The sequence below is a fragment of the Caretta caretta genome, chromosome 6 (assembly GCF_965140235.1).
Source record: "Caretta caretta isolate rCarCar2 chromosome 6, rCarCar1.hap1, whole genome shotgun sequence".
Lineage (NCBI taxonomy): Eukaryota > Metazoa > Chordata > Testudines > Cheloniidae > Caretta > Caretta caretta.
This window is the reverse complement of record NC_134211.1, coordinates 26,685,225-26,711,428: the sequence shown is the minus strand read 5'-3', so window position 1 is coordinate 26,711,428 and position 26,204 is coordinate 26,685,225. Positions and strand designations below refer to the sequence as shown.

The window sequence follows — 26,204 nt, the reverse complement described above, 5'->3', positions numbered from 1 at the left end:
ATTGTTCTTCCATTGCAAACAATCCAGATTATCTGAAAAACTGCATCTTGCATTACAGGTCCTAATCCACACAGCCTTCCTGGGAGGGGAAGGATGTAGCCGCCAGGGTCATGTGCCCCCAGACCTGGCTTCACCAAAGGTTGAGAATAAGACACAGCTAGGCCTCCCCCCCCGCCCCGGCCCCCGGGCTGATGGCACTAGATACTGCTGAATATGTCCTTCCTGGGCATGCCTAGTCCTTCTAAAGGGCCACTCCCCCTCACAAATTACACTGAGTGCTCCCACCCACATGGCATTCATAGTAGTGAATACCCATAGCCCATCTAGTAACAAACTAAATTATTTAAATCAGCCCACCAGGTTGCCCATCTGTAACAAATTCATGTTCATCATGCATGCAGTACAGACAGCATGGTCAGCAGCTACATTGCTCACAGACAGCACTCTGCGTGAAATACTGAGCCTTTACACCACTGTAAACAGGAGTAATTCCACAAGTGAGGGGGCTATACTTGTGTGAGAGAAGAGTCAGGCCCTCATCAGGCTTTTTGCTCCAAAACTATAGGCTTCTCCCACTTCAGGCTAAAGAAGAAACTCCACTAGCTGATACAAATGGTAAGAGCAGCAGCAGGAGTAAAAACCCAGTCAGAAAACAGCAGTGATAGACTAGCCATTACATCATATACTGTGGGTCTGATTCTCCTCCCACACTGGTGGTCCACTGTTATGACTCTATTGTTCTCACTGGAGTCACTCTTGATTTATACTAGCATAAGCAGAACAGAATCAAGCCCCATGTGTGCATATATAAAATGTACTTTGATTATTCAAATCCTGTAAGCAAGAGATTTATTCTTAATAGGATCTGTTAATATTTACAGGCTGAAACCCAGGACTTGTTGCTAAGGGCTGTCCTGTTTTTTCCCCTTGGAAACCATACCAGATTAGAGCATATGATATTTCTAACAGCTGGAGCCTCTTAAGTTAGTTTTGCTTTAAAAATAAAAATATTAAATGTGGTGTCAAATTACAGCTCTTTTAAAAAGTGAATGTAGACCCTTGGTGGGCAGAGGCAGTGAATATTAACTTCTGTCACACCCACACATAATTAGCATTTGCCATCTTTCAATCAGAGCTCTGTTCAAAGCTTCTTTTGTCTTTGCACAAGGACCTTCCTTCCTTTTCTGTTCAACAGCTCACAAAGGGTCCTTCTGATTATTGACCAACAATTAACTACAGTCTAATTTAAAAAAAAAAAAAAAAAGATACATCTCTCTTTGTTTCCCTGTTTTTTTTCCGTGAAGATTTTGGAATACATGGGAGTAATTTGTGGGTGCTCTAAGCTTTGTTAACGGGCAATAAATGGCCTTCAGCTGTGTTCTTTTTCCCACACCAGTCCTAGCTAGCAACCTCTCTCTTTAATTCTGAAAATGGAAACACACGGAAAAGCTCTATAATTCTATAGCTAAAATAAAGAGCTGCAGCTTTAACTGTCCACAAATCAGCTTAATGGAGACAAAATAACGTTACTGAGATTTGTCAACAGTACAGATGTAGATGTAGATGCATAGGGCCAAGTTCTACTCTTAGACCTGGTCTAAGTTACGCAACTTCAGCTACGTGAATAACATAGCTGAAAGCGAGGTACTTAGATCGATTTACCCTGGTGTCTTTACCCGCAGTGAGTCGACTGCTGCTGCTCCCCCGTCAACTCTGCCTGCGCCTCTTGCCGAGCTGGAATACAGGAGTCGACGGGAGAGCTAGACTAGACGCGATAAATCGATCCCCGCTGGATCGATCGCTGCCCGCTGATCCGGTGGATAGTGAAGACATACCCTTAGAAGAGGATAGCCCAAAATAAAATACTACTTATATCTTTATCCTTTTGGCAGACACACACTTAAGGGTATATTTAATGTAATCACAAGTGTGGAATATTTTAATTTAAAAAAAAACTTTTATAATACAGTAGCCCATTCACACAAATTAAAGACTGCAATTTAAGTGTATTTTGTATTTGTGTTACTATTGTTATTTTGCTTGATGAAAAGAAAGTGTTTTATAAAAAATAAACTCTCCGTCTAAGCAGTGATACAGGATAAATGGCATCTGTTTCTAACTTCCTAGTGATTTATTTGCCTACTGGTCAATAGGCCTGAAAGTAGCTTTCTGCTGTTGGGAAGTAGTGGGTTTTGCACCTTAATGCACATGGGTGATGGGGCCGTCTCTCACCCTGCTGAGAAAATGGACCTTTTGATGACATTTCGTTGGGGTATAAACTGGCTTACTAAATGCCTTCTTACCTCCCTGAAGCCACCTAAGGAAGCACTAGCTGAGTCACCATCAAAAATTACCTTCACTCCAAAGACATTCTTTCATGAGCAAGGCAGGTTATGGGAACCAATCCTTAAAATTAACTGTAAGCCCCAAGGGCACTGTCCAAAGAATGGATGTTTCTCTTCTTCCTGAGAATAGAAAAGTGAAGTATTGTCCTTGAACTGCTCACACTACTGGGGAAGCAGTGCTCAGCTATTACAGTGCTAGACACCAGAATAAGCACCTGGGCAGATAGATTCATAGAGAGATGGCCATAAAAGCCTATCAGCTCAGTTTTACCTCCTTAGTGTATGATTGGGACTGCTGGTAAATGCCTTTGTTTTCCTCAGGCCTCCTTGATTAATCAATTTATTTTCAGGAGCACCTGATTTCAACATTTCATCTCATTCCAAACACAGCAGATCACATTCTTATACATACATGGCTGTCCCAGCTCATTGCTTCCACATCAAAACACTACGACAGTCATTCCCTCTGAAGTTTTTGCATTATTTAAAGTGTATTATATTTTTAAGCATATGCAACTCATCTGCTATCTTGGCATGCTGCTAGTGTGTTGGTGGGCAGTTACTTGCTTTGTCCAGGTGACAGTTTTGTATCAGTGGGAACCAGGACATCTTTCAGTTATACCTCTCACCAGTACAACTATTCCTGTCATTCTGTCCAGAATGTTCCATTTGCACGGACAGACATTTGAGGCAGTTACATCACCCTACTCCTACTCCCAGTGGGAGCTTTACAGTTGACTTCAATAAGACCAGAGTTAGGCCAATACTGACTGGTTTTGAAAATCCCATCCTTCACCCTGGGGCATAAATAGAAGTTTCAGACAAGCCCCCACCCAAGATTTTCTTCTTTAGTTGAGGCCCAGTCCTGAAAGCTCCAGACCAATTTTTCCTGAGCGCTCTCAACTCCCACTAGCTGAGGAGCTCAGCCCATTGGGTGGGCCTTTTGCAGCAAAAGTAGGATCACTGGTGTTAGTGACATCATAATGGAAATTGTAACAGCACTGCCTACCTGGTCTGGCTTTGTGCTAACCACTACCTCTGTTTCTCCTTCCACACTCTGGATCACCCAACCTCCCAGTCTGGTCACAGCCCCTTCTTTCTCAGAGTCTCTCTTCTCAGCCCCATGCCACTCCCAGACTCTTTGAACCTCTCACTACTCTTTATCTATCAGCAACTCCCACTGCTTCCTATATTGAGTCTTTCTTTCCTCCTGGTCACTCTTCAGGCGCTTCTCTTCAGATTTAATAATTTTATTAAGATGATGTTGAAGTAAAAAGAAAATAGTACAGAGTTTAAGCATAGAAGTTTCTGGTTATCAGGGAATAAGGTACAGATTATCAAGGGGTGCGAAATTCGGTTCAGGAAAGGGTGGCGTAAGGAATACATAATCTGCAATCTCCCTAATTGGGGGTAAAAGTTTAATGGGTCAAAGTAATCTACACTCTGATTTAGCCACATGGCTGCCTGTTATGTGACTTTGCTCATTTTCTCTACCTGAGGAGGTAAGCTAAGTATCCCACAGGTGAGGCTGAACCAATTTCCCTTTCAAGGGCCAGTCACCCTGTGACAGAAATGAACAATAAAGATCCACTGTTTATTTCTTTTCAAAGTAAAAGTGCCATGGCCTGTTTCAGACAGACAGAAGCAGGAAAAGTGAGACTGACCAGGGAAATAGCAAGTCCTTTTGCTTAAGGCAAATATAACATTGTCTTAAAGGCACTGCCTTTCACATCAACAGACCCCAGCGGGCCTTACAAACTACATACATGCAGCACCACTAAAATGCAGCAGCCTCTGGATTAGAGAGGTGGCAACCAAAGGGAACACAGAACCACCATGGGATAATGGAACTTTATCAAGGACTTTTGAGCAAACCCCTGCTCTTATGGAGGTGCCATAAGATCTTTAAAGTCATGCAGAGAAGACCCAGGCCTAGATCCTCCAGACCAGCACGGAAAGCACAGCGAAGTTCAGGAGGGAGATACAAAAGTAACCATTTCTACGTCACATAACAACGGGTATGTCTGGGGGTGTGATTCCCACCTCAGGGAGACATACAAATGCTAGCTCTCATTGAGCCAGTGTGCTCAAAACAGAATATAGCTGCAGCAGCTTGATGAGAGCTAGTGTGAAAATGTCTTCTCAAGCTGGACATCCCACCCCCCAGCTTGAAACATACCCATACTGAGACAATCCCTGCCCTGAAGAGCTTACTATAATAACCCTCAACTCCCAGAGTAACCAATGGGATTTGATGGTATCCAGCACCTTGCAGGAGTTATCCAGCCTCTTGCAAGCTTGACACCTCCATCCTCATCTAGTCAAAATTCCTACTGACATCAGAGGATATTTTGCTTGAGTAAGAATGTCAGGATTTGACCTCCCTCATTTGACCCATCTAGCCATCCATCCAGCTTCCGTAGGTAGGAGGCTTTTTTGTGCACACGGGACAATGGTATTCAAACCACAGCAGAGATTAACAAAGCAAAAACACTAGTTTGAAGGTCAGTCATCAACATATTGTATTTATATACCTATTGTCAAAACTGATGGAACAGAAAAGAGCTTTAATGGAATATTTAGTTAGTTAATTAAATTTGGCATGTTAATGGGTTTTTTTCCATAACACTGTGGCACTGTTTCTATGAAAAGCAGTGAAAAAAGCGTTCTACTTTGAAGTGCTAATAGCTTTTGTCTTTCAAAAAGAAACGTATGTTTAATGAATAAATATGTTATAAAAAGGGGCATGTCTGTTTGTGTGTGTTGGAGGGGGGGTATTAGGTTTGTTCTCACTTAAAGAGCTCAATAATAGCAATAGCCAACAACGTGTAGCCTCTATTGTAAGGACAAAATAAAAATCATCTTGGTTATTCACTTCCAGGTGCAATTGCTATTTTTTAAAATAATAAATTCTCTCTGCTAAAAATCTGAGTTGAAAATAAATTAAAACAAGATATTTGGGAAACTAGATAGTCACTTGCATACTGTGGGGACATATAAGACTCTGAACAGAATAGAATATAGTACCCAGGCACTTGGTTAGCACAGCAAGGGTTGCAAGATGTTTGAATAGAATAGAATAGAGTACAGTATACAGGCACTCAGATAGTATGGTAAGGTGTATGGTGCACCTGAATAGAATACACTATATAGGAAATAGCACAGTGGTGGGCACTGTATGAGAACCTGAACAGAGTGGGATACTGCTCACCGGTGCTCAAATACAATGGCAAGGAGTGTAATACAAAAACCTGAACAGGATAGAATATAGTATAGAGAGGTTTAGATATTGAATAGTATGCTAGCAGAACTTGACTAGAATAGAATATGCCATGGAACAAACACAAAGCACAACAGATAAGCTTGTCTATTTCCACATATGCAAATGTGACTGCAAAAGGTTAATGGACTCGTTAATGAAATTAAGCTGCCACTTCCTGACAGTAGGACATAAAAGTGTGAAACCCTCAATGGTGGCTGCGAGGTTTCTTAGGAATTTTGATAATTTTTTCCTAAAATATCACATTTCCTGTACTGCAGCATTTGCCAGTGAGCCTCACCTCAGTCCCTGGAAAAATCATGGAGCAGGTCCTCAAGGAATCCATTCTGAAGCACTTAGAGGAGAGGAAAGTGATCAGGAACAGTCCGCATGGATTCACCAAGGGCAAGTCACGCCTGACTAACCTAACTGCCTTCTATGACGAGATAACTGGCTCTGTGGATGAGGGGAAAGCAGTGGATGTGTTATTCCCTTACTTTAGCAAAGCTTTTGATACGGTCTCCCACAGTATTCTTGCCAGCAAGTTAAAGAAGTATGGGCTGGATGAATGGACTATAAGGTGGATAGAAAGCTGGCTAGATCATCGGGCTCAACGGGTAGTGATCAATGGCTCCATGTCTAGTTGGCAGCCAGTATCAAGCGGAGTGCCCCAAGGGTCGGTTCTGGGGCCAGTTTTGTTCAATATTTTGATGAATGATCTGGAGGATGGCATGGACTGCACCCTCAGCAAGTTTGCAGATAACACTAAACTGGGAGGAGAGGTAGATACGCTGGAGGTTAGGGATAGGATACAGAGGGACCTAGACAAATTAGAGGATTGGGCCAAAAGAAATCTGATGAGGTTCAACAAGGACAAGTGCAGAGTCCTGCACTTATGACAGAAGAATCCCATGCACTGCTACAGACTAGGGACCGAATGGCTAGGCAGCAGTTCTGCAGAAAAGGACCTAGGGCTTACAGTGGATGAGGAGCTGGACATGAGTCAAGAGTGTGCCCTTGTTGCCAAGAATGCCAAAGGCATTTTGGACTGTATAAGTAGGGGCATTGCCAAAAGATCAAAGGACATGATCATTCTCCTCTATTCAACATTGGTGAGGCCTCATCTGGAGTACTGTGTCCAGTTTTGGGCCCCACACTACAAGAAGGATGTGGAAAAATTGGAAAGAGTCCAGCGGAGGGCAACAAAAATGATTAGGGGACTGGAACACATGACTTATGAGGAGAGGCTGAGGGCGCTGGGATTATTTAGTCTGCAGAAGAGAAGAATGAGGGGGGATTTGATAGCTGCTTTCAACTACCTGAAAGGGGGTTCCAAAGAGGATGGATCTAAACTGTTCTCAGTGGTACCAGATGACACAACGAGGAGTAATGGTCTCAAGTTGCATTGGGGGAGGTTTAGGTTGGATGTTAGGAAAAACTTTTTCACTAGGAGGGTGGTGAAGCACTGGAATGCGTTACCTAGGGAGGTGGTGGAATCCCCGTCCTTAGAGATTTTTAAGGTCAGGCTTGACAAAGCCCTGGATGGGATGATTTAGCTGGGGATGGGTCCTACTTTGAGCAGGGGGTTGGACTAGATGACCTCCTGAGGTCCCTTCCAACCCTGATATTCTATGATTCTATGACAAAGACTGAAACAAGGTGGTACACATAATCAGATTCTGTAGTGTTTACCTACTTCCCCACTTCTGTCTTTTTGAGGTTCGTCTAGTCCAGTAACAGGGTCACGTTCTCTCACGAGATCCATGGGAATTTTGGGTGGTTTACGTGTCTGGTTGACCGCTCAGTCAGAATCTTATCAGTCCTGGGAAAGGTGCACCAAGGCAGATTTCTCCACCTGTTCTTCCTCTCAGTTACATGCCTTGCCTTACTTGGGTAAACACGGTGGCTCAAAGGAGGAGACTGCTCTATCTTTGTGCTACAGGAGGAGCTCCCAAAGAGTGCATACTGCAGCTAATCGTCTGTCAGCCAGGGAGTGAATGCAGCATATGTATTCCCCTCCATACCCTGTCAGCTCCTCTGGGACAGATGGCGTTACCCTGCCCCTGTTGGCACGAGGCAGGCTCAGTGCCTGCACTCCCTCTCCAGATTGTGGCTGGCCTCTGCTGTAAGTGGGGAAGGCTCCTTTCGCCCACTTCCCAGCTTGTGCAGAACCAGACACATTCTGGCCTCCCACTGCTGACTCTGATATTTTTGATCAGCTTCTTCCCCATGAATGTACATAGCAGATCCCGATTAGCAATAGGTACCCATCAAGAGTGGGAGGAAGGAGATAAGAATCTGTACAAAGATAGAGCAGTCTCTGGCTTCCTCCTCCTCCTCTTCTATAGCTGTGATACAATGAGGAAAATGTTCCGTCATTAAAACCTCTCATTCTTGGGGAGGCCTTCCCCTCCCACCCTCCTCTCAATGCAATTTTTATTAATGTATCTTCCCATTGAGATTTATCCTTCCCTGTGCTGTAAGGTGCTGAGATCTCAAGAGGGAAAACATGAAATCACGAGCTGTTGATCTGTGAGAAAAGTGAAGAGAGATTACATTTCTCTGGGCTTAGGCCTTGTCAACATGAGGAAAATGCACCGGTCTAACTAAAGGGGTGATTTGAAACCGATAGTTAAGCCGGTGCAAAAGTCTGAGTAGACACTCTTATTTGGTTTAAAGCAGGCTCATTGCAGTTTAGCTTAAATTGCTTAAGAATAGATTTAAACTAAACTGAAATAAACCACTCCTAAATGAGAATAAGAGGCTCCAACCAGGCTTTGTACCAGTTTAACTAACTTGGTTTAAAAATGATTTAAGTTAAATTGCTGCAACTGTCCCATGCAGACAAGACCCTAATCTTAAAAATGACTAATATATTTTTAAGCCTGCACAGACCTGATTTTCAGACAGTTTTGATATGCAGTTGTGTTCTTAGTTTCGGCGTGTAATTAACCAGTTTCCCAGTTGATCAATAAATATATAACGGTGATGAATATGCACACAAATTAGGTATGCTACCTTTTAGTGCCCGGTCTAATACCCCGTGAAGTCAGTGGGGGTCCGCCCATTATTTTCGATGAGCTTTGGATCAGGTCTTTAGTGTGTGCAGCTGCATGCCTGAAAGACAGTCCACTCTCTACTTATTCAAAGTCTAAAATGTTCCTCCTACTAAAGTTTGAAGGTCATTTTTATGCTTTCACTAGAAAGAACAGGGCATGTGTTAGGGAAAAGTGACTATGGCAACAAACATAGAAGCAAAAGAAAAAAATGAGACAGAGAAAAAAGACAAGAGAAGATGGAGAGGCTCAAGAAAAAAAAGGAGGAATGAGGAAAAGAGGATAAGCTTTGTGATACAGAGCAGAGGAAGGGAGGGAAGAGAGGGGGAAATAATAGAAACAAAGAAAAAAGACATTATAGAAGACAAGCATAGAGAGGAGGCATAACCAGAGTGGAAACTAAACACAGCAACAGGCAATATCTCATATCACACAAAGCAAACATCAGCCAAAAGCGCAGCAAACAAGAACTTCCCTGCTTCAACCCTGATCTCAGAGCCTCAGTAAGAAGCCCTGCCCCCATCTCCTATGTCTCTGGCAGCCCTTCACCTGAACACTTGTGGAAGGGAAGCTGGGCGTATCTATGAATGGGGCATATTCATGCAGAATATGTACTCTGTGTTGCCTTTGCTAGGCATGGAGTCTTTATTGACGTCACTGACAAGAAAGCGACAAGGGTCTCATTGCAGGATATCAACTCCTATGTACATGTAAACTACCCAGAATTGGGAATGATATAAGTTCTATCACATTCCCACATAGGTGGAGCATGGTCTTATTAAAGAGGCGACACATCTAGCTGCAAGATATGCCATGACATGGTGTACCCTGATGTCTGGTTTGTGCTGTGTCCTGGATCTCTTTTATCTTTATGACTGACCTTTCCGAAGATAAAGTTTTGCACTGGGAGACCTGTGGAGAGCCAGGAGACTATGTCAAGGGTGCCCTATGAATGGCGACAGAAATTTAGATGAGCTGGCCCCTTAAGATTCTCTTGGGAGCTGTGGTAGCCTGGATGCACAAAAGAAAAGATTATTTTGCTGCATCTTTGCAACCTTGCCCTGAGAGGCTGTCAAATATTGTTGGGTTTTTTGTTTTGTTTTATTTTTGAACATAGATCCTTCAGTCTTTACTGGTACCAATGAGAGTTTTGCCTGAGACAGGACTGCAAGATCAAGCTTTTAAATACACTACCTACTTCTGCTAACATCTAGAAAGCTCCCTGATAAGCAAGCATGTTTGCCTCAATTCCCTTTTCGGGATCAGGTTTGACCTCTTCATGTATCTTTAATTGTACTGTTGATATTCTTCAGTTTATGTACAAAGACTGAAAACAAAAAGAATAACTGGTGCAATCAGTGAATTTGAACATATAAACCCAATGTATTGCTCATCAGCCTTCTATGTCAGTTCATTATAGCAGCCACCGTGCCATAATCCCTCTCCCGTAGACACAAGACAGCATTATCAAACAGACAAGAGACCACTTGATCTTTCAATCAGTTTGGATAAGCTTGTAAAATACACAGCAAAAAATGTTAATGATTCCACTGTTGCAATGGGAAATAAGAGACAGAGGCAGGGTAGGAAGCACCTGCAGGAAAGAAAAGGACCATCTTCAATGGATATTTAGGGAGGATTAGGATACAGAAACTGTTCATTCCTATTTGCCTTCTCGCACAGCAGCAAGTTCTTAGTGCAGCTTGGAATCCAAAGGTGCAAAGGCACCACCAGCAGTAAAATGCCAGCATTGCACAGAACAAGCCAAGTTCACACCTCTTTCCAAAGAAATTATTAAAGTAACTCAACAGGGTTTGCTGAAATGGTCTGATCGTTGGTTTCCTTCTCAGTGGCATAATGTGAAGAGCTGGAGTCTCTTTATTGTGATCTAAAAGAAAATTATTATTAAAGGGAAAAAAATAAACCTGGATGGTTTATCAGTAAAATGAATCCAATTCAGTGCAGAACACTCTGGCTGGCATTTTCAATGGTGTCGAATTTGTAGGGGAGTTGGCACCTAATTCTATTAGTCTCCTTTAGAAATCAAAACCGGTAGCACTATCCCTGGTATGGATGGTATGATGATGTTTGACATCAAACAAAGACAATATTTAAGTGTAATTCTTATATTGCCACTAATTAAGGATTGGATAAAAAATAAGAACACATTGGGGACCTGTTCCTAAATTGGCATCAATGGAACTACGCCAGTCTACAATAGCCAAGGATCAGGCCCATGGAGAATAAATAGTTTTAAGGCAAGAAAACTAGAAATAAACTGATTAATGCATGGGATAAAGAAAGAGAAGAAAACCGAGTCAATTCCCTTATCATTTACTGTTCTCTGGAAGGGGCTATGCATAGAAAGGAAGGAGTACTTTATAATCTCTCCAACTCTTTTAACCAATATACCACAGGGGAGGCTCTCATTCCCACACAGGAGATTCAGATTCATGCACTAACCACTGTGCCACCACTTCTGCTTCAAAATCTTGACAAATGCAGAACGTTCACTGTTGGTGTGTCACCCTCATGTTACAAATATTAAGCTTGCCAACAGGAGTTACTCCTTTTGAGTGCCGATGTTCTTTTGCGTTCTCATTGGAACCTCCACTAGCATCACCCAGTATGCTATGGATGCTGCTCCTTCATGATTGATTTTTACAAAAAAAAAAAAAAAAGAAGACGACGACAAAGTGCAAATCTTGCATTAAAACAGGTTGATTTTCTTTTTCATGGTGAAAAAGTAGATTTTTCCATGGTTCTATTTGACTTCCATATGCAAACATATGGTTAGCCAAACTCCACTGATATGTTACTATGCAAATACATTTCACAAGCATGAACCTGTCCTTTTGAATGGAGCCTTCATTATAAATGCTGACTCTTGTTTACAATTGCCATAATGAAATCATGGAATGCCCATGTAATGAAAGCTCATTTTTAAATGAGCAGTCCCTATATTTGTATTCATCAAACTACTAAGTAATAAAAATGATCTTTCTTCCTTCCTCTTTGCTCCCCCAAGCAGCAAGCATTCGTTCCAAAGTGTGTTTTGCTTTATTTTATTTCTGAAACAGAAATAGTGTAAGCACATAGGACCAGATTGACAAACCCTTACTCGCCGTACGCTGTTACACATCCAAGAAATTCCAGTGAGGTCAATAGGACTGTCTGTGTGATCACCAATGGGAGTAAGGGGTCACAATCTGGTCCACAGTGAGTAGAAAATTAATTAGGACAAACAGAATCCAATTTTGGGGCACTTCTCTTCTTAGTTCAGGATCAAAATTTAAATTATGGTAAGTAAAAATGGAAGGGGAAACAAAGCCTCATATGAACAGAAGGGTTTTCATGAAATTAAGACTTATTTTCATTTAACTATTCCTTATGCAGTTTTATGAGCCCCAAACCCACAACATTATGTTGGTGCATACAAAGCAGAAAGTGAAACTAACTGGAACATAAAAGTGAAACTGGTCAGTTTCATTTTATAGTCCAAGCTAAGAAAAATGCAAAAAGTAAACTACATCATAAATGGCTAAAAGGACTGTATATTTGATTTTTTTACATCTTTTTGTCTTAATAATAGAAGGTATTGTAAGTAACACAGGAAAACACTAATATTTATTTTTAAATATGTGATTTTTGTATAGGCAATGGTCCAAACTCATCCCTGATGCAATTCAATTGATTTCAGTGTAGTTACACCAGATATGAACTTACACAGTGTTTTTTAAATATTATTTTGTGTCTGTTATAGGAGTGGAGTTGTGAGCAGAACTGTGTATACCACTCTCTGAAATTAACACAAAATAATTTAAGGATGTTTAGAACAGACAACACCAAACTCTACAACCTTATTCAGGCAAAACTAACAAAGATACCAACATTTAGACTGCAAGTTCTTTAAAGCAGTGACTGCCATTTGCTATATATTTGTAAGGGGTCTAGCACAATGGGGCCTCCACCTATTTGATGCTTCTAGGTGCTCCACTATATAAATGTTGAACAGTAATAATGTGAGGTTTTTGTGCCTAGACTTCCATTGGCTTCAAAAGGCTTTGGATCAGGTCCTTACTGCAAAGGCTGCAAAGAGCAAGCCTTAGCATGGTGATGTGAATTGACATTATGAGATACTTCCTTCCTGCCCTCAAGTGAACACTGAATACATTGATCTTCAACTGGCCAAACTGTCACCTAATCCCAGTTCTCAGCAGAGAATGTGAGGATCAATCAGACATATCTGCATGAGAAATTATCTTATGCGTGCTCAGGACTCTTATGTAAAAAAAAGAGAGGTCAGCACCTCTTGCAAAAAATCACTTCTGAAATGAGATAAGCAGAATGTGGATGGAATAATCCCATTTACCTGACCAGCTTGTTCTTGTAAGGCGAATTATTTTTCCCACCAAACATTTTCCAGTATAGTATTACATTACCCCCTTTTCCACAAGCTTCATTTTCAACATGGAATTATGTTCAGATTCCATATTCACATAGCTTGAAAGTACTTTTGTACCATAAAAACAGCCATGGATTATTGAATACAAGGTAGCTCGGCCTACAGAGTACTATAAAAAGCTGATTTAATGGAAGTATAAAAGCATATTTATGATGCAACAGGAAGGCAAATATATCAGATTTCCAGCAAATTAAATCAACCTTCTACTTAATACTTAAAAAAAAAAAAAAGATTTACTATTCTAAGGGCCTGATTCAAAGCCCACAGACTCCCACTGACTTCAGCGGCCTCTCATCCTGCAAGGTGCTAAACACTTCTGATGGGGCACTGAGCACCCTCAGCTCCCATTGACTCCAATGCCACTTGAGAATGCCAAGCACCTAAACCACTGGGTCCTAAGTCATTTAACAACTGTTCAGCACAGTATCATTAACAAGTATGATGAACAGTCTAAAAACCCACTGGATGCCCATGAAGTTCATTTAGGCTGGGATTTTCAAAGGAGGTGCAGAGAATTAGACATCCAGATCCCATCCAATTTCAATGGGATCTGGGTACCTAAATCCCTTATGGGCCTTTGAAAAGCCCAGCATTAACATGAAAGATGAACAGATACTTCCTGAAAGGTGGGACCTGTCAGGATTGATGATCTGTTCATGAATATTGTCCTTTACTGGAAAAAAAGCAACAAGGGCTCTTTCTGTGTTAACTGGGCTTTGGAAGATGTGTACAACCTGCATTCATTTTCTTCCCTTTCCTCTCTACCTGTCCCCTTTATTCCACAGTAAAATTAGGACAAATTCTCAAAAAGAATATTGTTGGATTTTTTTCCCCTCCAGTATTGTAGTGTCATTGTGATGCAATGAACGATTAACTTCTGTACTTACCATCTGACATGCAGTGAGTACCCTTAGTCACATGGTAAACCCTTGCAAAATCTCCTCCAGGATTCGTCTGATTGGCACACGGCCCTTTGAGATGATAGTTTATGTCCTTATGTGGTTTACACTCTAGAATCCTAAAATAAAAAAAATTAAAATCTAAGTCTTTCAGGCATAAGTGGGGATTTATTACATTATAGGCATGAAAAGAAATATTATGGGGTGATACATGGAATTTACACAACTGTAACTGGAGGTTCTTTGAGATGTGTACTCCATATCTGTATTGCACATGTGGATATGCATGCACTTCATGTGCCTGAGACCAGAGTTTTCTAGCAAGTAGAGTCTATTGGTCCACCCCTGTACAGTTGTTCCCCTTATGCTTCAAAGCGAGGGTGTAAGGCAGGGGTTCTCAAACTGGGGGTCGGGACCCCTCAGAAAGTCATGAGGGTATTACATGGGGGCTTGCGAGTTGTCAGCCTCCACCCCAAACCCCGCTTTGCCTCCAGCATTTATAATGGTGTTAAATATATAAACAAGTGTTTTTAATTTATAAGGAGGGGTCGCACTCAGAGGCTTGCTATGTGAAGGGGATCACCAATACAATAGTTTGAGAACCACTGGTGTAAGGTGTGGTATTGACCAAAGGCTCTCCAGTTCCTCCTCTTACCATGAATCAGAGAGGATCCAAAAGAGATGGGAACGAAGGTAGGTAGTAGAATACAGTTAGGGACCACACATCTCAAAGAATCTCTAGTTATAAGAAAGTAACTTCCATTTCTTCTTCAAATGCCGGTCCCTATGTGTATTCCACATGTGGGTGACTGGTAAGCAGTATTCAAACAGGAGAGGGGTGTGAGGCGCAGTTGATATAGATATCTGCAATGCTGCTGTCCCAACAGCTGCATCTGCAGAAGAGGCCTGGGCTAAGGCATAATGCTTCGTGAAGGTATGGCTGGAGCTCCAATACAGGAACTTCTTGAAGTAAGGCTGTTGAGGTTGCCTGTGCTCTAGTGGAATGTGCCCTCAACACATCTGGGAAAAGCAGACCCACCAATTGATAACAAAAAGTGATACAGCCAGAGATCCACTTAGAGAGCCTCTGAGTAGATCACACTTGTGCTTCAATTGCTCTGCTATACCAATAAATATCGTATGCGTTTTCCTAATTGGTTTAGTTTTTTGTAGGTAGAACGCTAAAGCTCATCTGACGTCCAGAGGGTGAAGTTTCCTATCCTCATTGGAAGCATGTGGTTAAGGGAAGAATATTATTAAATAAATAGATTGATCTACGTGAAACTCAGAAATTACCTTAGGTGTGAATTTTGAGTGGAGGCAAAGGAAAACCTTCTCCTTATGAAATGTGATGTACAGGGGGTCGGCCTTGAGTACTCCCAGTTCACTAACTAATTAGAAGACTAAAAACACTAAAAATACTAGAAACTATATTCAGTTATATTTAAAGGTACGAAGACAGTGCAAAGATACTTTTGGGCACAGAGGATTCTGACTCAGTCCAGGCATCAGTAAGAAGAAACTGTAAAGGCACCTGCCCTTATATCCTGGGTTCAAAGCACGAGAGGAACAACTGAGCAGGAGCAGACCAACAGACACTATTTGCTAGAAATCTCTGGTCTCAAGTGTATGGAACACATGCACACCTACATTTGGAATATGCATAAGGACCAACATTTGAAGAAGTATGAGATGTGTGACTACATGGTATTATCAAGTCACTGATCTGGGGCAGGTGGGAGCAGGGGAACTAAATTATGGAGCTGAAAAACTGTTTAAGGTTCTGACATTAGCATCAGTATTTCTTACTGGCTATTGGTCAACTCTTGTAGTCCTTATTCAGATCCAGATCCTGTCCCTTCATGAAACTGACTGTACACTCGCTAGGAAATTCCACAGGATTCTCCTCTGAATTATTCCACAGCAGAAGGGGTCTGCCTCCCCTTGGAAAACCCCTTGGATCTGGCCCACCCATCACACAGATCTCTGGGAATGGCAGGGTCCATGCATGGTCCCTGTGCCTCTTAATGGTTCTGAGCTCTCCCAGGATCTCCCCTGGCAAGTATTTCCCAGCAGCACTACTTCCAGGAGAACAATTTAAAGTGGTTCCTCACTGCTGCTGAAACTGATCTTCCTTTGGCTTTTCTGGGGGGTACAGGGGTAGGACTGGTGGTGATGCACCTGTCTCCCCCACTCCTGGCCTGCCGCAGTCTGCCTATTCCCCACACGTGGAAACCTGGATGATGCAAAGTTCTCCATGTGGCCTGGGGGTGGGGGATATGTGCCATGGAGGCAGCTGAGTCTCTCTGTTTCCAGGTAATGAGGGGGTGATCTATGTGCAAGGTGTCCAAAGGGAGCAATCTTTCCCACTATTCTAATGCAGACAAAACTCCCATTTAAATAAAAATGCCTGAACTGCAACCACCCCATTCAATCTCCAGGAAGCCGGTAGGATTGCCCAGGGTCTATGAGAGCTCACTGCCTATTGCCCAGCCAACTCACATGTACCACAAGGAGGGGTTCTGAAAAGAGGAGTCTGATTCAGGCAAGAAAGACATGAAATTCCAACAAATGTGGGAGATTTTGTGAGGCAACCTGAGATGCTGTGCAACGACAAGCAAAAAAAGAAAACGACGAGTGTGAAAAGAAAGCAATTAATTTCTAATAAACCACAGTCTTTCCCCTACTACGTTGCTAATTTCTGGTACTGTAAGAAGGGCTAGTGTCATACTCCTTATGCAGTATCAAGCTGATACAGTTGCTCTGCCTTGGAGATCTGTATGTGTTTGTTACACCATTGTACATCTAAAGCTTGTAGAACTGCCCCAGTTAATCTGCAGCCTGCTCCCAAGCCATCTGATGCAGTGAGAATCTCTTCATCGGCTCCAACAGGCTTTGGATCAGGTCCCCAGTCAGAAAGATCTCTATTGAGCAGGACCCAGAGTACAAAGAGCCAGATCCTGAAAGCACTCCACCCATGGAGCACCTGCTGACATGTAAGGGAGTTCCTTCCACTCAAGGCTAGAAGGATCAGGGCCAAATAAGCAAGGAACAGGCCAAAGCCTGCCTAAGTGCAGGGAAGTTGGCTCTGCGATTGTATTGTTAGGCAGATTTAAGTTTTAAAGATATATACACTTTTAAGATAGGCCACAAACATGCGGGCATGCCAGGGTACAAAGGGAAAGAGTCAGGCAGAATAAAGTGGTGAGAAAGGCACCAAAAAAGGCACTCTGAAATCACCTCAGCGAATGCAGGAAGTCACAGCATTAATGAATCCTGGTGCCGCTACCCAGGATAGGGGCAATGACAGGGGCAATCAGAAGAAATTTTGGTTGTGTCTACACCACAATTTAAGGTGTAATTGTAGCTCTTGTAGACATACCTGCTCTTGCTTTAATCTAGTGATTAATCTATGCTTGTTTCACAACAAATTTAACATGAAGGAACCACACGGGCACACTGGGTTCAGTGCGAGGAATATGTTTTCTGCACATGACTTGTACGTTAAATATCATTCAAATGTCATTTTTTGAGAGCAGCAAAGTTATATGTAGGACACATTTACAATCTATGTATCATATTTATTGCCCTCAGAGCTGGTCAGAAAATGGCCGGGAGGATATTTCTGAGGAACATTTTGATTTTTCAACCAAAATTCAAGCACTAAAAATTTTCAGGAGAAAGTTGAAATATTATGGCTGAAAACTACTCCGTAGTCAGACTACATTTCCCACAATGCACCACGCTCTCCTCTATGGGAACCTGGTCCATAAACGAGAATAGGGACATGAGGCATTACATCAGCATAACTAAATGAAAATATTGTATTTTTCAGCCAAAAATTGTTGGTTTGCAGGTGTTCTGGTTTTCGATGAAATGTCAAAATTTTCCAGGCAGACACTTTCTCCTCAAAAAATTCATTTAGACCCAAACCTAATTTTTCTCAGAACAGTTTTCAACCAGCCCTAATAGAGTCATATGTTGTAAACCATCACAGTCACAATACACAGGTATTTCTATCAGTGCCAATTTCACAGAATCATGGAAATGTAAGGCTGGAAGGGGCCTTGAGATGTCATCTGTTGCAGCCCCCTGTGCTGAGGCAGGGCCAAGTATATCTAGACATGGGGTCTCACACTCAGATGACCTCGAGGGCCACATGAGGACTAGTACATTGGCCCGAGGGGCGCACCACTGACCACCCTCTCCTTGCTGCCCCGCCCCCACTCCACCCCTTCCGTGAGGTCCCACCCCTGCCCCGCCTCTTCCCATCCCTTCCCTGCCCCCATTCCAACCCCTTCCCTGAAATCCCCACCCCAACTCCGCCCCCTCCCTGCCTCCAGGGGGTGCACGAGGGGTGCAGGGTGCGGCAGGGGGCTCAGGGCAGTGGGGTGGGGTATAGGAGGGGTGCAGGGTGAGGCAGGCTCCCTGCCTGCCTGTCCTGCCCCTGCGCCACTCCGGGAAGCGGCCGGGAACTGTGGGGGGGGGTGAGGGGAGGCGGGGGGCCACAGGGATCTGTGTGTTGCCCTAAAGCTCCTCCAGGTACCTCCCCCGAAGCTCCCATTGGCTGGGAATGGGGAACCGCAGCCAATGGGAGCTTCGGGGGAGGTACCTGGAGGAGTGGCCAGGGCAATACACGGACCCCTGTGCCCCCTCCTCCCCCAGGTCCCAGCTGCTTCCCGGAGTGGCGTGGGGGCAGGGCAGGGAGGGAGCCTGCCCTGCCCCTGGTTCGCACCGGGCTGGAGCCGTTCTAGGTAAATGATGGGGGGGCTGCAGGGAGCTGGCGGGCCGCAGAAAATAACCCCGCGGGCCACAGGTTTGAGACTCCTGACCTAGACCATCCCTGACAGCTGTTTGTCTAACCTGTTCTTTAAAGCCTCCAATGACAGGAATTCCGCAGCCTCCCCTGGTAACCTATTCCAGAGCTTAACTAACCTTATAGTTTGAATATTTTTCCTAATATCTAACCCAAAGCCCCTGTGCTGCAGATTAAGCTGATTGTTTCTTGTTCTAGCTTCTGCGGTCATGGAGAACAACTGATCCCCATTCTCTTTGTAACAGCCTTTAAAGAGAAGAAGTGGGTGAGGTAATTAATACCTTTTATTGAACCAACTTCTGTTGGCTTTCAGGTCCCGGAGAAGAGCTCTGTGTATGCTCAAACGTTTGTCTCTCTCACCAACAGAAGCTGGTCCAATAAAAGACATTTATTTCACCCACCTTGTCTCTCTCTAATAACCTGGGACCAACAGGCTATAACAACCCTGCATGTAACAGCCCTTAAGATATCTGAAGACGTATCAGGTCCCTCCTTGGTCCCAGAGCTCCTTTGGCCAAGAATTGTGTGTGTTCAGGAAGGCACCCCTGAAGGAGATATATCTGTGTGGGTGGCTCTGATCTCTGAGCATAGGGATGACTGCACTCGGGTTGAAGCTTGGCTACACACTTTTCAATGTATAGGAAGCAAGAGCTGCCTCTCACTGGCTCTCCCTAGCACCTAGACACAATGCTGTTTTCCCCTATCCCCGATGTACCTGTCTTGTAAGAGTCATAATTTGGCTTTTAATATATGTGCCTTGTCAGTCCCTGCATCTTATTTTTGCTTGTCTGCTTGGCATCTGTGGCAGATTCTCATATGCCCTCTGGAATTAGGCATTTCCCCCCAGCAATATAGGCACACTTTTTATTTTCACTAGTTTGAAGGGATGAGACCATTCAAAAATCCCCCCACTAAATGCTCCTGACTTTTTGCCCATTTTAAACACATTTTGAGTGTACTGGAAGGAAAGCAAGCAAGCAAAGCTGTCTGATTCAGCAATGTCTCTGAAGACACAGAGTCTGATTCTCCGCTCTCTTGCGCCTTATGTAGTCACTGTCATGGGTGCAACGTGGGCATGAAATACAACCATTCAGATTCAGTAGAGTTTTATACCCACTTTGAAATCACTTTGCGCTGGTATAAATGACTAGCCCAGGTGCAAGGCAGTGGGGAATCAGGCCTTTAACGTCAGGAAAAATATAAGAAGAGCCAGCACTAACATTTTCCTCCGGCTCTGATTTTACAAAGCAACACAATTATAACTGGGCCAGATCTATTGCTGAACTCAGTGGAGCTACACAAATTGACACCATAGTATGAGTTATATATTGGCCTTTACAATACTCACAGCACGTCATAATTAAAGACTAACTACAGGGAGGGAAAAACATGCATATCTCCCATTTTTGACTTAAACGAGAAGAAATTCAGCTGTTCACAATTATTTGATTCTACTGCTTTGGTGCATAATCACTAAAAGACCTGACTGACGTTTCAAATTGATATTGAAGGCATTCCACATAAGTAATTTCAGGCATATCTGAATGTGTGGGAGTCCTCAGGGCATGTCGACACAGCAAGAGCTGTGCATGGGGTAGCCTACCTGAGCTCCGCCTAGCACAGGTAACAGCCGCCGTGATGACAGTGCCACATGGGCTTCAGTGCGGATAGCACAAGGCCAGCATGGACCCTGGGTATGGATTTGGCTCTGTAGCCTGCTCTGAAGCCCACACTGCTCTGTTTTCACCGCTGTTGTTACAGCACTGGACTGGGGCTAGCTCAGGTAGGCTGGCCCATACACAGCTTTTCTCGAATGGACATTCCCATAGTAGCAGGAAATCAGAAAGATATGCCAAGCTGCTGTTGTTATGTGCCTGTAAGTATGAGAAGACTCTTAAAATCAAAATGGAATTTTAAAGGCAGCCCGTGATTTTAAAAAACAGGGCCACAGTGTCTTAAAACTCTTCTGTATGTACTTAACTATACTCACGTGAGTAGTTCTAACTACACACAGGAGAAAAGTTATTCATGTGCATAAGTGTTTGCAGGGTCAGGCTCCAAGTTAGACAAGAATTCAGCCCACTTTCTATTGTAGTATTTGAAACCTCTGGAGGATAAGTCACGGCGAACGGACTATTAAGGAATTGCGAGACTCAAGCATAGTGACAGCCAAATACTAAAAAGCCTATTTAGAATATTTCACAGAAGCAGAACTACCTTCACCCAGTGCACCGTACTAGCACAAATTCATATTTTAAGATCTTGGATTGATTTTTCATTGGGAGCTTCAACTCAGGCCAGGTCTATACTCAAACGGTTTGGTCAACCAGCTATGTCGCCCAGGGATGTGAAAAATCCACAACCCTGCGTGACATAGTTAAACTGACCTGACCCCTGGCATAGACAGCGGTAGAAGAATTCTTCCATTGACCTAGATATTGCCTCTTGGGGAGGCTGATTAACTACAGCGACAGGAGAACCCCTCCCATCACCGTAACGAGTACCTACAATGAAGTGCTACAGCGCTGCAGCGGTTTAAGTGTAGACATAGCCCCAGGCTCTGCCCGTGCACATACACAATTGTACATGCAGCCATCCGCACACACGCTCTGGCTCTGCAGGAGTAGCTAAGAGACACTAACACCTGCAAGCACTGCTACACAGAATTTTAATGCAAACCTAGCAAAGAGGAAACATTTCACAAAGTGAGATGGCAGCAGAGGATTAGCAATTGCTACTCTTTTCTTTCCTTTTGCTGGAAAGAACGGAGAAGTCTTCGTTTCTGGAAGACAGTCGTTGCACAGGCAACTTATGGAAACAAGTCCTGTGGGGCTTATAATACATATCACCATCACCACTACTATGGCACAAGATGCTGTTGGAGAAATATTCTCCCACTTTTCCTTTGAAGCCCTGAATCAGCAAAGCACTTAAGCATGGTAAGTCCTACTGAAGTAAATGGGTTATAAGTGTGGGGTTAGGTGTGTTGCTGGATAGGAATTGTGCAGAAGGATCTCTCTAAACCACGCATCAGACCCTTTCTCTGCCTCAGTTTCCCCTTAGTGTCAGTCATTCACCAGCTCCCAGTGCTATCAGGTCCTTGCAATTATTTAGCCCTCCAGTTAAGTCCAAAACTCCACCCCTTCCAGGGGTTTAAGTCCAATATAAACTCCAAACCAAATTTTCTACCCCAGGATCTTCTACAGGGTACAACCCTCCCTCTGAAGATCTGTCCTCTTTCACCTTGTCTTCAGCCACACTGGGATCTATTCAGCTCCTCCAGGGGTTACTGCACCAACTCATGGTGTGGTGGTATATGAGGAATCCACATACACACTCTACTGTGGGTTCCCAGCCACGTGTGCTCTGCAGCCTAAATTTCCCGCTCTTTCCCTCCATGGGCCTCTATACACTCCATGCCTGGCTTCCTCACTGGCACTTTCTTGACTGGCCCCAGGGGAGCTGGAACAATTTTTATAGTGGGGTGTTGATGATGGAAACAGTGTATTTGGTGTTTGTTATTACTACTTCAAGGCACGAAGTGTGGCAGCACTCTCAGTTCCAACACCACTGACTGGCCCCTACATTTTTGATGGAATATTGACTCCTAGGTCTGCTCTTCCTAGAGTCTCTCTCAGATCTGCCCTCCTTTTGACCACAGGCTACTGGTTTTTAGTCACATACTCCCTATCACTCTATCTATCTAAGAGGCATTATTATCGAGTGGTTAAGGCACAGGACTGGGACTCAGGATACCTGGGTTCCATTCTTGGCTCTGCCACTGACCTGTGGTGCTGCCTTGGGCAAGTCACTTCACCTCTCTGTGTCTCTGTTGCCCCATTTGCCTTGCATGTCTAAACTGTAAGCTCTTTGGGTCAAGGATGGTTTCATACTATGTGCCTAGCACATATTCTAGCACAACGGGGCCCTGATCTTGGTTTGGGCCTGTGGGTGCTACTGTAATTCAAATAACTGTAACCATGTATGGGTATTTATTAAGAGCTATTTCTCTGGCACTAGGCCTAGTAGTGTCTGAATGCATATTTTGTCTCATATACGCATATCTGAGCAAGAATTAGATGGAATTAGTTTCCTTAATACAACTTTGTTAGGTTTTTTTATCACATATATTTATCAAGGAAAGAAAATCAAACCCAAATCATATGGCTTACATGTGAAACTTTCCCGTCTCCAGCAACACCTCTGATAGAAAAAAAAAGTTCATTCAGTACTTACTAATATACTCAAATGCTAAGCGTGATGCTCAAATCTTTCCTGAGGAACATTTATATCAACCACTTTAGGTACTGATGTCACTCAGGGTGCATCCATATTGGTTATCTGTTTTAAAAACGCTATTGTCCATTAAAAATTATGATCAATATTGTTTTCCAGGCACAGAGATAAACATCCTGCTCAGTGAGCTGAACTCTCATCTAAAAAAAACCCCCAAAACAAAACAGTCAGAATAAAAAGCATTTGGTATGTGTCTGGTGCACATATGTGGCAGCATAGCATATTCCCTGCCTACACTGAAAGTGTGGGAGCACTTAGTCATCTAATGTGCATATTTGATTGGCACAATCTCTTTGCTTTCTCACATGGTGAGAAAGATGATTGCCAATTTATTGTATTTTTACATCTTCATTACGTACGCATCAGTCAGAGATACCGGAACCCCTCAGGTTAAGGTGTCTGTAACTATACATTGTTGGAAGCTGGACTGGTCTACAGTGAAGTCCCAGTTCAGGAAAGTACTTAAATGTGTGCTTAAATTCATCCCCTTTCCAGGGTAGCACTTAGACACGTGCTTAACTTTAAGCATATACTGAAATCCCACTGGTTTCAGAGTAGCAGCCGTGTTAGTCTGTATCCGCAAAAAGAAAAGGAGGACTTGTGGCACCTTAGAGACTAACAAATTTAGTGAGCTGTAGCTCACAAAAGCCTATGCTCAAATAAATTTTTTAGTCTCTAAGGTGCCACAAGTACTCCTTTTCTTTTTGAAATCCCACTGACTTCAATTGGATTTAAGCATCTACTTAAGTGTGTCACAAATAGGGATATTTTCCTTAACTGGGGCCTAATTTAAATTCTGATCCAAAGCCCGTTTAAGTAAATGTGAATCCTTCCAGTAACTTTGGTGGGTTTTGGATTAGGCCCTCAGTTTTTTTGTTTTGAATGCCCTGCTCTCAGTTTTGTACAAAGCTTCAGCAGCTGAATGTAGTGCTTGAAGTAAAACTATATATTCACTATAGATTAAGGCCCCAAGAAAGCAACAGAATCCATATGGGTTGACAGACCCCTGTGCCTTTGCAGAGTCCTGTTGAATTCAGTACATGCCAGACACATAACATGTCCTTTTTAAAGTCAATGGGGGTCCACATACATTGGTACAGTGGAAGGGATGGCATAATGAGCTATGCATAAATAAAATTTGATGTGGCATCCCAACTAGGGTTGCCAATTGTGTTTGGAGGTATTCCTGGAGGTTTCATCATATGACATAATCTTTAATCAAAGATTAATCTTTAGGCCTGGAGATTCCAGGACAATCCTGGAGGATTGGCAACCCTAATCTCAACAGGCTCAACACAGCCTTCGTTCTTCCCATTTATATAAACTGAGTACCTTAACGTTTTAATGCACGTGTGACTTTTTCAGATGAGACTTTAAAACAGTGAGGTACTCTCTGCTTTGCATGAACATGCGCTCCTGGGCCATATTTCATAAAGTTTAGGGTCTAGGCCAAAAGATTCCTTTTGCTTGTTATCATTTTGATGCCATCTAATTGTTACTGGCTGTGCCCCGAAGGCCTTATACTCAACTCAAAGGCATTTCTGTCTGTCTGTCTGTAATGGAGTAACTTTTTGAATGCTGTGTCTGATCAATTCTATGATTCAGGGAACGTTCTAGGCAACTAACTTTTGAGGAAAACTGGAAAACTAAGGGGAAATGGGGGACACATAAAGCCCCTGCCAGCTCTTTATCACACTAGGGATGTAAATAGCAGTTAAAAAAAGTAACCGTGTAACCAATTAAAATTTTGTCGGTTACACGGTGAAACGTTTAACGGGGGAACTATGGGTGCAGGGGGTGCTGCAGCACCCCCACGTTTTATACAGGTCCCCGCTGCCGGCCCCCCGCGGCCGAGGTCCCAGCCCTGCACCTGAGACTCCGCTACCAACCACGTACTCGGGGTCCCTCCTGGCTGCTGCCCCAGGTGGCCGTGAGGGCCTGTGCTCCAGCCGGCAGCGGAGTTTAATCGTTAACCCTGAACTGAAACCGATAAGACTGATGCTTATCAGTTAACCGGTTAAATTTGTACATCCCTATATCACACAACAGCCTTAAGCACCTCTGCCTTTGTCTATAGAGTAGGGCAGTGGTCCCCAAACTTTGTACCTCGCACCCTCCCTCACCCCTTTCCGCATCCCCCTGAGCCGGGAGCAGGACCACGGCTCCTGAAGAGAGGATGTAGACAATGTGTGAATCCCCATTACCCCCCCATGTCCGGGGCTCTGTCTGCTCCCATACCCTCCTTCTCCCCCCACTATTGGCTTTGTATGCCCCTCTTCCCCCATGCCAGGATCCCTCAGAGAACCTCATCCATGGGGCAGGGAGAAGGGGGACCCTGGTGCTTGCAATAAGCTCAGCCTACACAAGCTAGGAAGTGTGCACCGCCTACCTAAGTATTATTTGTATGGTGGGAGGGCCCAGAGGCCCATTGTACAAACACATAACAAAATGTCAGTGCCTACCCTGAAGAGTTTATAGTCCGAGTGTAAAATGTGAGACAGCATGAGTAGAAAACAGACGGGGGAGGACAAGGTAATGGTGAGATGACTGGTCAGCAGGTTGTGTGCTGGCTGCTGTTCTCCACACACAGCTGCTGGCATTTCAGCTGTGCTGTATGTATATAATCTAAACAAGTATGCTGGATTCCACCACAATATGTCCTACACTATAAATGTAAAATACTGGGGACCAGATTGTTTGCAGCCCTTGCATGGGAATGCAGGATTGGAGGGGCGTCCAAGGCGTCCAAGCGTGCTGTGGAAGGGCTACACACAATAGCAACCCCTATGCTACCTGCATTCTACGGCGTACAAGGGACTGCTCACCCCTGTTCCTCCTGGGACTCAATGGAGAAGGCAGAGCCATGAACGGAGCAGACTGCTTTCCCATATTACCTTCCACACACACACACACACACACCTTGCAAGGAGCAGACGGAGGAAGACAGAGTACCCTCGGCACAATCTCTCCATTGTAGCTCCACACCTATAAAGGGCTGGCAATTGAGCCTTTACTATCTAGTACAAATGAGGAGGATCTTTGAATCTTCAAGACTCCTATAACATAAC

At 43.6% G+C, this 26,204-nt stretch overlaps 1 protein-coding gene across 7 annotated transcripts in view; it reads right to left on the bottom strand.

Annotated features, from left to right (window-relative positions):
- PTPN5 (protein tyrosine phosphatase non-receptor type 5) overlaps positions 1–26,204 on the bottom strand; it is a 141,514-nt gene that overhangs the window by 76,662 nt on the left and 38,648 nt on the right. For 3 of the 7 annotated variants that reach the window (XM_075129337.1, XM_075129341.1, XM_075129342.1), the window contains one exon: positions 14,013–14,143. The exons of 3 other annotated variants lie outside the window; for them this stretch is intronic. In XM_075129337.1, coding sequence (XP_074985438.1) covers positions 14,013–14,143 — 131 coding nt within the window. Of the gene's footprint in view, positions 1–2,354; positions 2,416–14,012; positions 14,144–26,204 lie in introns of those variants that run through there. One more of the 7 variants, XM_075129340.1, reaches the window with a different exon arrangement.